The sequence below is a fragment of the Cryptomeria japonica genome, chromosome 8 (assembly GCF_030272615.1).
Source record: "Cryptomeria japonica chromosome 8, Sugi_1.0, whole genome shotgun sequence".
NCBI lineage: Eukaryota > Viridiplantae > Streptophyta > Pinopsida > Cupressales > Cupressaceae > Cryptomeria > Cryptomeria japonica.
The window spans coordinates 464,497,024-464,511,939 of record NC_081412.1 but is presented as its reverse complement, the minus strand read 5'-3'; the positions used below and the strand labels follow the sequence as shown (position 1 = coordinate 464,511,939).

Here is a 14,916-nt window from a genome sequence, read left to right as displayed (position 1 = left end):
ATCCAAAAGCATGACACATACAAAAGTGACAACTGAATGTGGACAATAGTATTGCAATGTTGAAATGGATCCCATGATATACATAAATGAGAACTTGATGGAGAAGTCCAAAAAATTGAGTTAGCTCAAGCAAATAAAGATTTTTTATTGAGCTTATTTGCATCTTGATGCTAGAGATTGCGTCACTCTACTTAGCAGAGTGGAAAGGCTTCTAGATGCCAAGGAGTTTCAACCATGGATGTTGTTGTTTATAAAAACCATCCTTTCTAAAACAAAATATATAGATTGAGGAAGAATGATAAGTGACAATCTGAATGAGTAGTTGCAGAGAGTGAAGACCGACCCCAAATTTTATATGAGCTTGTATGTGGTCTACTTATTTGTTGCTTAAGACACTTATCTAGGGCTAAGGAGAGAAGGATCCCTTACAAATCCAAATACACATGGATATAACCATTATCCTCAATTGTAACTTTAGAGGATTAGAACGAGTCACTACACTATCACTGATTTCTTTGTGTTTGTAGTAATAAGGTCCCTTGAAGGAGATTTCAGCAAATGGTCCCTTGTTGGCAAGAAGATTTGCAAGTAGACATAAATTATAAGGAAGTTGATTTCTCTATGCTAGAGAAGACATTCTGCACCCCTTAGGCAAAGAAGTGTGCTAGGAAACTTTTGGTGGTTACTACTAATACATTTGGCCATCAAAAGGCCCAAATGTTTATGCCTCTAGTTGAAAAACTTGGAAGTGAAATAGCGATTGAAAACAACCAATTTCAAGAAGTAGATTTGGGATAGGAAAATAAGGAAGAAGAAATACATTCTTTGTGCTAAGAAATGGATACAATTTTTCGAAGAATCGATAAAGAAGAAGAAGCTAAACAGGTTTTGAAAGCCCTTAATGTAGAATTAAAGAAGTATATCAGTCACTCCTTGGGCCTGTTGACATAGGTGCTCCTTCAACCAATATATAGGCTACATTGACACAAGGATTGTTAGGGATCATCTTGGTGGGAGATTCTTTCATTGCAGTGTCGTTATGATGGAGAGTCGAGATTGAAAAACTTAGAGAGGAATTTATTCAACAAGTCTTGGTTGATTATGACTATCTGCAAATTCAGTTGACTATTCTCCATGGTCTGTTATCAAGAGAGGGGAAAGAAGGAATAAGTATACATGAATTAATTCTCTATGGGACAATTATCTCCCTACCATCAAGTTGGTGAAAAATACATATGAACATTTTCTACATAATAAATGGGTTTTATTAGAAAATTTAGATACAAATATTGTAGTAGAATGGATTTGGGCAACAAAGATGGTTGTGTGGGAGTGCAAGAAGGCTAGGAATAGAGTTTGGAGCAAATAAATGCTAACAATTCTTTACTATTCCATACTGAGGAATTTGTTAAAGGACTTCAAGGTACTCTTCTCGATGACAAACTAGAATTGGACAATGCTCCTATCATTATACAAATTTTTAAAGATAAGATGCATAAAGGTTGCTCTTGACAAATAATGGAGGAAATGATTGTTGAACACACAAATACACTAAGAAGGGGGTTTGAATCAGTGTATTCTAAAACCACTTTTCAGTTCTCACAAGAAATTAAACATATAATGTAGAAGAATGAAAAGATCAATAACACATCACGTAACACTAGGTTATACGTGGAATATCCAAGATGGGAAAAACCACGATGAGAAAATGTTGCTTGGAGCTACTGTCCAAATCGAGCCTCACAAATGAATCAAATGTTTACAATTATTTTGAAGGCACCAACCTTCAAGAGACACCAATCCCCTATACTTTTATGGACACCAATCCAAAGGAGCACCAACCCCTACAATTTACTTCTGAATTTGGGACACCAATCCCTTTACAACCACTAGATTTGAAGGCACCAATCCCGTACACTATCGTGCAAGACTACAATGTTGATGTAAAACAATAAGTAAATATGAACCTATTGTTGTTCTGCTCTGCTTCTTCAGGAAAGAGGTTGACTTTTTCATCTCTGCAACTCTCTCTTTGCTCGGTCCAATATTCCTCAACGTTCACCAACCTTCATACATCAACCTGCTACAAATTTCACACACATGCTATATACCTTTGCCGACTTACATACTCTTTATATATTCATCATCCACCTCCATAAGGTCGGTCGGATCATAACTCATCACAGATCAAACAAACATAGGTTGCATTGTTACCATATAACACGATCTGTACAGTTTCCTATGATGCATACGGATCATCGATTCAGTCGGTTTGCACTCTATTCTTTAATCTCAACATAGAGAATCTAACTATTCAATCAAATAGTTGTCAAATTCGACTTGTACAAGTTCTTTTACATCTTTAAAACTGGACCATCGATTTGCTAGATTTGACCAAGAAAACTTGGTCAATGTTGCCATCGTGACAATTCAACGCGCCACACCACTAAACACATCAGTCGTTCACCAATTCAACTATATTGCAACATTGCACAATATATATGCGGGAAGGCGGGGAAGCACATCATCTAATATTTCATTATCCCGTGAGATCATTTTAGATCATACTACCTTCTTGCGGGCTAGCGAGATTACCATTTCATTACTGTGAAAACTGCCCTGCAATGCCCTTTTGTCTACAATCATCTTTGCCGCGGGATAGCGGGGTGCAACACATTTCTTTATTCCTTGTTGCCCCGCGGAACCATCTCTCCCCAATTTTGTGTGTCATGGGATAGCAGGGGGCATCTTTCTCTTTGCTTATGTTATGTCGTGTGATCAACACTCTTCCCTTTTTCATGTTGTGGTGTAGTGGGGAGACCCATTCACTTTTCTATTAAGTTATCCTGCGGGGTCATTCCTTTCCATTTTTGCACGTTGCGGGATGGCGAGGGCTGCTAGCTACTCCAATGTTATGTTACCCCGCAGGGGTTTTTGTCCAACGTCTTTCTTGCTGCGGGATGGCAAGGAACGCCATTTGCACTGTCTCATCGTTATCATGTAAGGACTTTCGTCTGAGGTCTTCCTTGGTGCGGGATGGCGGGGCCACATAAACTCATGTTATTGATATCCCCTATCACAATTTCACAGTTGTCTATGATAGCGATAGCGATAACACGATGTGTTATGCGCTCTCTGTAACTGTGTGCGACTAACACAACCTGTAACTCCGTGGGACTAACACGTTCTGTTAGCACCATTGCGACTGCTATATTTTTTCTGAGTTAGACCAGTTTGCCCAATGCCTTACCAACTCAATGGCCTATGTCTTCTTGTCCAATTTGCAAGCCCTAATAACACATCCTATGCCTGCCTTCTATATCCTCATGTGGGACTAATACGATGTGTTATAAACACAAACTCATGATTTTTCAGCTTTGCCAACTTGGGTCAACAACATCTTTATCGATTTGGTTAACTCTGCATCTATATAAGTTGACATCAATGATAATACAATACCAACAATCTCCCCCTTTGGCATTGATGTCAACCGATGCTCATCTTCTCCCCCTTTGACAACAATGGCAAAGGGTGAGTCACATGATGCTCTATCTTACTGCATTCCCCCTTTGAACTAAAAATTTGCAACAAGGATAAAATAAAAAAATCCAGACGCTCCCCTTGAGAAGAAGCCCTCTCTGAAGAGACACTTCATAAGGAAGAAAGGGGTAAAACCCCAAACTTTTGTCTCAGAAACACAAATGTCTCCTTGGGAAGTGGCTTTGTAAAAGTGTCAGCAACCTGCTCCTTTGTAGCCACATATTGTAGTCCAACTTCTTGATTTGCAACCTTTTCCCTCAAAAAAAGGTGCTTGATGGCTATGTGCTTCGTTTTAGAATGCATCACATGATTCTTTGATATGTTAATAACATTGGTATTATCACAAAGAATCGGTATTGCTTATTCATACTCTACCTTGATGTCCCTTAGAGTCTGTTTCATTCATAACAACTGAGTGCAACATGAAGCAACAACTATATATTCTGCTTTTTTAGTGGACAAGGACACACAATCTTGTTTCTTACTGTGCTAGGAAACCAATTTGTTTCCAAGAAAGAATGCAACGCCACTAGTGCTCTTTCTATCATCAACACATCCTTCCCAATCAACATCTATATAGGAATGTAGATCAAAATATTTTCCTTTAGGATACCACAGTCCATAGCCTTTGTATGTTGTAGATTCTTGAAGATCCTTGTGACCGCCTTTACACGAGTTTCCTTTGGAGCAACCTGAAACCTAGCAACCATGCATACAACATGGATTATATCAGACCTAGAAGCAATTAGATACAACAAACCTCCAATCATTGATCTATATCTTGTCCGATCTGTCAATGGAGATTCATCATTTTAGCTTAGTTTACACCCTGTTACCATGGGCGTGTCAGTTGGATTGCAATCTTCCATCTGAAACCTCTTTAACATTTCCTTCACATACTTGGTTTGACAAATAAAAATAATTTTGTCAGTCTGAGTGATTTGCAAACCAAGAAAGAATGACAACTCACCTCACATGGACATTTCAAATTCATTTTGCATAGCTTCAGCAAACTTTTTACACATCTCATCATTGCTTTACATAACACTTCGAAAGATTTTAAAGTGACTAACTAAGTTGTTCTTCCTGTCCATAATTCATATGGTGTTTTGTAGTTGTTTGGTCTCAATTATGCTCTGTTTAGAATGTGAATAGCTGTATGAACATTATCCTTCCAAAATCTATCTGTTAGCTTTGACTCATTCGGCATGGTTCTTGCCATTTCTTGCACTATCCTATTCTTCCTTTCAACCACACCATTTTGCTGTGGTGTCCTTGCTGCAGAGAGATGTATTTTTATACCATGTTTTTCACAATAATCTTCAAACTCTTCTGATGTGAACTCTCCACCTTTGTCAGACCTTAAACATTTCAATCTTAGATTAGTCTCGTTTTCGACCATAGGCCTAAAAGTTTTGATTTTTTCAAATGCTTCTGATTTTTCTTTCAAGAAGCACTCCCAAGTCATTCTAGTGAAGTCACCTATGAACCACATGAAATATCTTTCACCATTCGAGCCTTTTGTTCTCATAGGTCCACATAAATCAATGTGTATCAGCTCAAGTGGTCTTGTAGTTGAGTGCTCTTTAGTCTTAAAAGTCACTTTTGTTTGCTTGCCAATTTGACAATGTTTACATATAGTGTTTGATGGCTTTGTAATAGTAAACATACCTCTTACAAGCTTCTTTGAACTGATTTTGACAATGGAAATTTATACATACTAAACAAGCTCAAGGAAAGGAATGGATCCAAATGTCTCATGAGTCAAAAGGATGAAATTTGGCTATGGCATAAAAGGTTGGGACACATAAATTTTGACAAGGTTGGGACACATAAATTTTGACAAAATTGTCAAAATTTATGTGTCCCAACCTTTTATGCCATAGCCAAATTTCATCCTTTTGACTCATGAGACATTTGGATCCCTTTCCTTGAGCTTGTTTAGTATGTATAAATTTCCATCTGTTCTATGTGCATCAACAACTAATCTTCCACTTTTCTTGATATCACATCCTTTCTTATGGAACACCACATTGTGTCCATTATCACACATCTGACTGACACTGAGCAAATTGTGTCTGAGCCCTTCAACATAGAATACATTTTGTTTATGTTGTCCTTCCATTATCAAAACTGATTGATCCTTTTCTGACTATGGTAGGAATGTCATTTGAACCAAACCTTACTGTTCCTTTGCAATTCTCTTTTAATGAGAGAAAATTACTCTTATCACCTGCCATATGACTTGAGCAACCACTGTCAACATACCATGTATCATTCTCATCTTGTGCATGAAAGGCAACTTGAACAATCAGAGATTTCATTACATTCTTCTCTTCCTTCTTCACCTTCCATTCTCTTTTAGTTTCTTTCTTTTGATCTGTATCAGATTTAGCTTTATTTTCTCCCTTTTCATAAGTATTGGTTTTCATTTCTTGTTTGGGAGACTTAATGCCACTTCTACAAAATTTTGCTATATGACCAACATTGTTATATTTATAACATACTCTAGTGAAATCAGCAAGAGGTGCAAATGGATTCTGACTTATTAAGGTACTTGTTCTCATATTAAGTCTACAGTTTATTGCCTTATGACCAAACATATTGCAAGAAAAATAGTAGCCAAGAAAAGAATGATTGAACTTGAATGCTTGTTGTTGCCTGACAGTAGGTGGTTTTCTGAATCTTCTCTTCTTTCTATTGACATCAATGAATCCCTTAGTCTTTCAGTTTTCTTGTCAATTGTCATGTCCTTTTTTACAATTGATCGGTTCTTCTCTTCGTCTTTCCCAAAATCTTCAGCTTTTACAAAGACATCACTGAGTTTATCTTTGCATTTCTTCTTATTTGTCATAGTGCTATTAGAACACTGCCCTTTCTCACAGCCTAGTCTAGTCAAGGTATCAGATTTTTGTTGTTTACTTGACATGTTATCCAAGGCTTCAGTGCTTTTGTCATATTTCTTTAGACTTACTATTCTAGCTTCAAGTAGCTCACATTCTTTTTCTTTTGCCCTTAGACTTTCTGTCAATGTATCCTTTATCTTTTTTGCATCTTCAATTTAACATCGAGACTAATAATTAGTGCTTCAGATTCCTCAATCTTCTTTTTGTATTTTTGATTCTTTGCTCTTGCAAGGTCTTGATCATTAAGACAGAAATGATTTCTCCTTCCAAATCAACTTCAACTTCTTCTTCTTCATCGTTATCATTCTTTTCAGTTTCAACCTCAACAATTGCCATGAATAACTGTTCTTTATTTTTAGGTTCAGTGACATCTTCTGTATCACTTTCATCATGAGAGGTACCACTATCTTCTTTGGAATATAGACTCTTCTTATTCTTTCCTTTCTTGTTTTTAGAAAGTTTGAATTGATTCTCACTTTCCTTTTCAATTCTACACTGAGATGCATAATGCCCTACTTTACCACACTCAAAACATTTGAAATGTAATTTTCCTTTGTACTTACCCAATCCTCTCTCTAATCCTCTTACAAAGTTGGCCTCTTCTTGATCAAACTCTGGATCTTCCATCTCAACTGCCTTGAATGCAACTTCTCTTTGATGAATCACCTTTTCCTATTCTCATTTCATATGCATAAAGAGATCCAAACAATTCATCCATAGTAAAGCTATCTAGATTCTTAGCTTCTTCAATAGCAGAGACTTTTGACTCATACCTTGAGGGTAGAGATCTTAACATCTTCACGATCACAACATCTTTAATCTCTTCACCAAGTTCTCTGATGGCATTGGTAACTTCATCCATTCTAAGCAAATACTCTGCAATTCGTTCTTCTTCTTTCATCTTCAATCCCTCAAATTGAGCTCTACGAGTTTGCAATTTTGCCTGCTTCACTATGACATCACCTTCATAGATACTTTGAAGTTTGTCCCAAATCTCCTTTGTAGTTTAGCAGTGCATTACCTTGACAAATTTTGAATTTGAAAGTCTACACAATATGGCATTCTTTGCTTTTGCATTGTTCTCATATTCCTTCTCATGAAGAGTGGATGGCGAATTGGTAGGAGGTATATACCCAATCACAACTGGCTGCCAAATATCAAATCTAAGAGAGGAAATGAATGACTCCATTCTTATCTTCCAAAAAGCATAGTATGTACCATTGAATAGTGGTGCCTTGTTAGATGAAGCTCCTTCATTGCTTGCCATGTTTTCAAGACCAAGATCTACCTTGAGCGGTTAAGCCTGTACCAAGGAACCTATCTCTGTTACCAATTGTTGAACACTCAAATACATTGAAAAGGGTGGGTTGAATCAGTGTATTCTAAAACCACTTTTCAATTCTCACAAGAAATTAAACATATAATGTAGAAGAATGAAAAGATCAATAACACATCACATAACACCAGGTTATACGTGGAAGACCTAAGATGGGAAAAACCATGGTGAGAAAATGCTGCTTGGAGCTACTTTCCAAATCCAACCTCACAAATGAATCAAATGTTTACAATTATTTTGAAGGCACCAACCTTCAGGAGACACTAATCCCCTATACTTTTATGGACATCAATCCAAAGGAGCACCAACCCCTACAATTTACTTCTGAATCTGGGACACCAATCCCTTTACAATAACTAGATTTGAAGGCACCAACCTTCAGGAGACACCAATCCCCTACACTATCGTGCAAGACTACAATCTTGATGTAAAACAATAAGTAAATATGAATTTGCTATTTCTGCTTTGCTTCTTCAGAAAATAGGTTCACTTTTTCAGTTTTGCAAGTCTCTCTCTGCTCGGTCCAACATTCGTCAACATTCACCAACTTGCATTCATCTACCTGCTACAATCTTCACACACATGCCATATACCTTTGCCGACTTACATACTCTTTATATATTCAGCATCCATCTCCATAAGGTCGGTCAAATCATAACTCATCACAGATCAAGCAAACATAGTTTACATCATTATCATGTAACATGATCTGTACAATTTCCTATGCTGCATACGTATCGTCCATTCAGTCGGTTTGCACTTTGTTCTTATCATCTCAACATAGAGAATCTAACTATTCAGTCAAATAGCTGTCAAATTCGATTTGTAAAAGTTCCCAGATTGCCCTATTAACACGCCAAATCTAGTTCTTCTACATCTTTAAACCTGGATTGTCGATGTGCTAGATTTGACCAAGAAAACTTGGTCAATGTTGCCACCGTGACAATTCAATGCGCCATGTCACAAAACACGTCAATCGTTCACCAATTCAACTCTATCGCAACATTGCACAATATATTTGCGGGAAGGTGGGGAAGCACATCATCTAATATTTTATTATCCCGCGAGATCATTTTAGATCATACTACCTTCTTGCGGGCTGGTGAGATTACCATTTCATTACTGTGAAAATTGCCTTGCAATGCCCTTTGTCTACAATCATCTTTTCCGTGGGATAGCGACGTGCAACACATTTCTTTATTCCTTGTTGCCCCATGGAACCATCTCTCTCCAATTTTGTGTGTTAGCATCTTTCTCTTTGCTTATGTTACCTCATGTGATCAACACTCTTCCCTTTTTCATGTTGCGGGGTAACGGGGAGACCCATTCGCTTTGCTATTAAGTTATCCCGTGGGTTCATTCCTTTCCAACTTTGCACGTTGTAGGATGGCGGGGGCCGCCAACTACTCCAACTTTATGTTACCTCGTAGGGGTTTATGTCCAACGTTTTTCTTGCCGAGGGATGGCGGGGAATACCATTTGCAGTGTCTCATTGTTACCCCGCAAGGACCTTCGTTTGAGATCTTCCTTGGTGCGGGATGGCAAGGCCACATAAACTGTCATGTTATTGATATCCCCTGTCACAATTTCATAGATGTTTATGATAGTGATAGCAATAACACGATGTGTTATGCGCTCTTCATAACTGTGTGCGACGAACATGACCTGTAACTGCGTGGGACTAACATGGTGTGTTAGCACCATTGCAACTGTCCTTTTTTTTCTGAGTTAGACCAGTTTGACCAATGCCTTACCAACTCATTGGCCTATGTCTTCTTGTTCAATTTGCAAGTCCTAATAACACATCCTATGCTTGCCTTCTATATCTTCATGTGGGACTAACACGGTGTGTTATGACCACAAACTCATGATTGTTTAGCTCTGCCAACTTGGGTCAACACCATCTCTATCAATTTGGTTAACTCTGCATCTGTATAAGTTGACATCAATGACAACACAATGCCAACAATGATGGCAATAAAACAACATTTAGAAATAATGGAAGTTGAGCTTCCACAATTTGAAAACAAAAACTTTGTAATTAATTTGAAGTATACAAAAATACCTAACATAGATGAGTTGCATAATACGGTGGAAAGTTTCAATCAACATTTTTTAGAGAAGGTGGCAAATTTATAAAGTGAAATATACTTCAAATTTTGACAAAATACAAGTGTACACAAGTGGAAGACAATTGACTAGAAGTAGAATAATGTTTTTAGTGACATTGTTTGTTAATCCAATTTTTCTAGAGGTCGAATGAGCATGATAAGGGGATCATTTTTCTTTGTTTCTCATGTCTAAGAAGGTCTACCAACACTCAATTAAAGTGCAACCAACTGAAGGAAAATAAAAACCCACGTTTTTCATGCAAACCCACATGAAAGCGAACAACAATTAAGGAGAGATCAAAACGGTGGAATAAGCTGCATTTTTCTTCAAATTTGGCCTACCCAAGTGAGTTATCTACCTCTTGAATGAAGTTTAGTGAGCTGTAGCTTTAGTTTTGGAGTATTTTGAGTGTGTTTTCTTGCTAATTTTAATAAATTTTGGGCTTCAATTTTGCAAAGAAACCCTAATCTCGGGTTTGCAAATATGCACTTGTAAACTCTATATAAACCTTTGGTTTGATTGTAAAAGGGGTTGGAAGATTGATATGTACATTCTTTAGAGATATTAATGTAATTTTGGTGTGAAATTTATAATGCCGGAACCCTAGAGGATAAGAGCAGACACACTAGAAATACAATGAATTTTTATTTTTAAAGTAATTAAGAGAGAACATACACATGAACTAATCTCACATCTATCATTATCACTTATGTAACCAACAATGCAGAAAGAGGAAGAACAAGTAAGTGGAAATGTGAAGTATCTCTTCAAGGTGCTCACAAGAAAGTCCACCAGTCCCCAACGGTGGTGTGAAGCGCCACTTGACCATGTGGTACCCTTAGGTTCACTCCCAGTGTTCGTGGAGATAGTCACAAAACCCAGACTCTCAAGCAAGGCAACAACATACAATGTGTGTCCGGTTTGGGTTTGCCTACCTAATCTTCCTCTTTAGTTTTGGGAGCACTCCTGTCATGAGGCCATTGGTAACTCTATTGGCTGATTCTTGAAGGTTGATGATGCCACGTCCTCCATGGGTCACTCTACCTTCGTCCGCATTTTAATCGACATTAACACTTCCAAGCCTCTCCTTGGGGATGTGGTTCTTATGGTTGGGGACAGGCCTTGGACTCAATCCTTGGACTATGAGGGTCTTCCATTTCACTGTCGAAGGTGCTTCTCTATGGGTTAGTTGGCTTCAGACTGTTCTTTCTCAGCGCAAAGGCTTTGCTACCTGGTGGAAGGACGCTACTGCTGATCATTTGACGTTCAATGTTGCTAATACCGATGACTCCTCTCAGGCGAATGACTTCCTCCTCCCGGGATGAGGTAGTGCCTCTCACTGTTGTTGAAGCTCTTGTTGAACGCCTCGGTGCTACTAACTTGGCCTCCTCTGGCCCTATGCTTGCTGCTCCTATTCTACACCATCGATCCACTCTTGCCGAATAACTCCTGATGTTGTTCTGTTGCAGCAGCCTATTGATGTTTTACTGCAGCAGCTTGTTGATGCTGACTGTAACTCTATGGGGCCCTCCTCGCCCAATCCTTCTTTTGATGGACTTAATGGTAGTATTGCCTGGACCATGGTTCGTCGCAAGCAGAAGGGAAAACATTCTTCTCTCCCCCAAATTTGTCTTGGCGTGGGTGATTCTCCCCATCTTTGAGCTAGGCTTTGGTTGTTGTAGGTTTGATAGGTTTTTTCATCTGTCACCCCTGTTTTGTTGTTTCCTTTATTGCCTTTGGGCTGTTTTTTTTAAGGGTCAACACCCTTGTCTATTGTTTTTGTATTGTTGATAGTCTTGGCTATGTTAAGGGTCTACGCCCTAGTTAACGCTACTTTAATAATAAAAAACAACATACAATAGGCTAATGACTCACACCATTCATGAAGCATACACGACACAACATAACATACAAGTAAGCAATGTACTATCATGATAAGAATGATATATAATCATGAGATCACCATAGGGTCTCTACTCAATCTATAATAGGGCTTTATTATAAGGAGAACAATAGGGAAGTGCTATCACACAACACCAATAGCTCACACAGAGTCGGGGAATCCTCTCATGTAGACGAGGAGCCTACTAACAACAATCATCTCTCTTGGGTGGTACCATCCTCCCAGCTCATCCCAGGCCTACACTAGTATTGACGCATGAGGGTATAATACACATACTAATAATACACAATCCATAATCTCATATTATCACAATCATATGTTTCACATTAGGCTCCATTTCCCAACTGACTCCATCAACTAAAACCCTAGGCACATCAAGCTCGTCATGAACACAAGAACTCAAATGCAAACACATGAGCAACTGAAGAAGTTAATCACAATAAATTTCCATTAAGCATATAGCATGCATTTTCTTTTACTCATAACATGAACTATTAGTTCTATTCACTCAAGGAGGCACAAATCATACATCAAATGAAACATCTCAACGCAATAATTGTCTCAACAGTCAAAGCCACTCTCAATCACATGAGAACGATGCATAGATATATATTACAATCATCATAACAACATCCAATAGATCACTTTCACAAGGCATATAAATGACAGTCATAAATCAAACTCATGAATCTCATATATCAATGTATCATGTTATCACTACTCAAGGGGTACTCATAGGGCCTCAAAAGCAAAGAAATGGATCCAAATTGATTCCAATTCAAGCATAAGCATACGAGCACAATTCTACATGCCACATCATAGCATCATACTAAAATCATCATACATCATTCACATGAGAGTCAAATAGGCTCTAGAAACCAACCTATAGGTCAGATGAGTCCAAATGGTGACAACGGGATAAAATTGATCAAAGGTGTCATATTGGTGATCATTCTTGGCTGCAATAGCGCCATTGCTCATTGATGGTGCCATTCTGCTTATTAGGTGCACCACACTCCTTTGCAGATGCACACCTACATGCCAGAAGTGTCATTCAGGGCCAAAATTGGGGGTTTGACTTTGGGAGACTATCTAGGGCATCAATTGGACCACCGAGGCTAGGTTTGAGCTAAAATTGGCTCCTACCCATTTGAGAAACACCTCTAAGCTACACAAAAATGAAATCTAAATGCCCCTAAGATCGATCTTCGAAAATTAGGAAGCAAAACCCTTTGGAATGCCCTTTTTCCCAACCACACAAAACACACATTATAATCCAGTCAATAAGAGCAATCTCAATTGAGCAAGGGGGTTCCAATACAAATAAAAACACATCTTAAGCATGGGTAAAGAAAATCAAGTAGGCAAATCAATCCAAGACTAAGAATTCCCACCTCATGCTCCAGAAGAAACTTCAAATGCAAAGAAGAAGCACTACACTCCACAAGAGCTCTCCAAACTTGAACAACTTGCCAAGCTCCACAAAACAATCCTTCCAATGCCAACAAAATTTCCACCACCAAAAATTCAAAATCCTAGCAATTCCATTCTTCCCCCATAGGGTTTGAGAGCAACACATTAGAAAAGACTAAGTGTTCCCACATATGAACTCCAAACAATACTATATGCTCACTTTATGAAAGTGGGATATAAAATAATAAAATTCAAATTTTAAATTCACAAGACCAAAAACTCCCAAAGGACCCCCAAAATAAAATCATTTGATTCACTATAAATCAAATACACATTAAACATCATGCCCATGCATTATCGCACTAAAGATCAAATATCAATGATATTCATATTGTAATAACAATAATGGATGACTAACTGACTATGCACAAACACTCTTTACTAGTTATTCACAACAAGGGTAACCGATCATCACCTCAATGGCGACCATGAGAATTAGGGATGAATCGTCCTAATTAGGAACAATGGCTTAGGCTAGGAAACATGTTTGGCCATTGTGCTCTCTCTTATATCCATTGTTTGGGAATATAGGTATGCTCAGACTTGTGAAGCTAGGTGGAGTCAATGCTATGTACTTGCGTCAATCAAAACATACAAACACCTATGCATACATATCTGTATAATGCAATATACTAAAAATGTCATTAATCATTCCCCAATCGAGGTCACGCAGTAACATGGTTAGTAACCTCATAGAACATCTAAACATTGCATCATTACCAAAGCATCATCAAATAATCACATTATAAATGGTATAATCAGAACATTCCCATATTATAATCTAGACATCATCATATACATGTAAATAAACAAATTATTAAAATCATTGGAAGGGGATTTTATTGTCACATGCATTCTCATGTATTTGAATGTTGTGATATTGCCCCTTTCCATATAAATATCCATTGTAATATAACCAATTACTTTCAAATAATTAATTGCATTGATTATCATTTCAATATCAAATATACTTACTACAGTTGCATCTAAGTGTAGGTTCAATATCATGATACTTTCTTAATCGTGTTAGAGTTGGAGGGGCATTACATGCTTTCTACTGATTTTGTGAAGTGTGGATGAAGCATGTTCATATTTCAATATCTCTATTTGTGTTGATGATTCAATCAAGTTATTAGTTGGTAGTGTTGTTCAATTGATAGTTCACTTGCAAAGATAACTGAGCTGCATCAAATCTTTGGAGAGCATATTAAGAATTATGTTTTGTATGTGCGCATGGGTATGGCTTTTTGGTTTGATGGTTTCTAAAAAAATATTCTTCATTTCATTCCTTAGATGATTGCATCATGTTTGCATTGATTGTGTTAAATTAAATTCATGCAAATGTGGTTTAACTGTCAAATGCTGTGAGTGATCCTTTGATTAACATTGTCCAGTGGATTTAATTTTTGAGTTATTTTCCTAACCCTCATCTTTTGCAATTTACTCCATGTTAGTGATTAGTATAGGTTTGTTAGAATAGATTTGTTGTTTTCAGTTATTCAAGAAAAGAGAGTATCACAATCCAGTTGTGAAGTGTTGACACCAATAAGCCCCTTGTTTATAGTAACATTTGTTTCTACCGATCCATCTTGCATGACTAAGACCTAGCTTTCTGAAAGCTTTGAGTGGAGATTTCTCTGCTTTCA

The 14,916-nt window shown here is 37.6% G+C and overlaps 1 protein-coding gene across 1 annotated transcript; it reads right to left on the bottom strand.

Moving 5' to 3' along the window:
* Positions 1 to 5,648: 5,648 nt before the first annotated feature.
* Positions 5,649 to 9,486, bottom strand: LOC131857729 (uncharacterized). The gene is made up of 5 exons (XM_059210436.1): positions 9,259 to 9,486; positions 7,249 to 7,389; positions 6,696 to 7,118; positions 6,207 to 6,583; positions 5,649 to 6,000 (listed from the first exon to the last, which is right to left on the bottom strand). Exons 1-5 carry the CDS (start codon positions 9,484 to 9,486, stop codon positions 5,649 to 5,651), a joined length of 1,521 nt encoding a protein of 506 aa, XP_059066419.1.
* Positions 9,487 to 14,916: the final 5,430 nt, after the last annotated feature.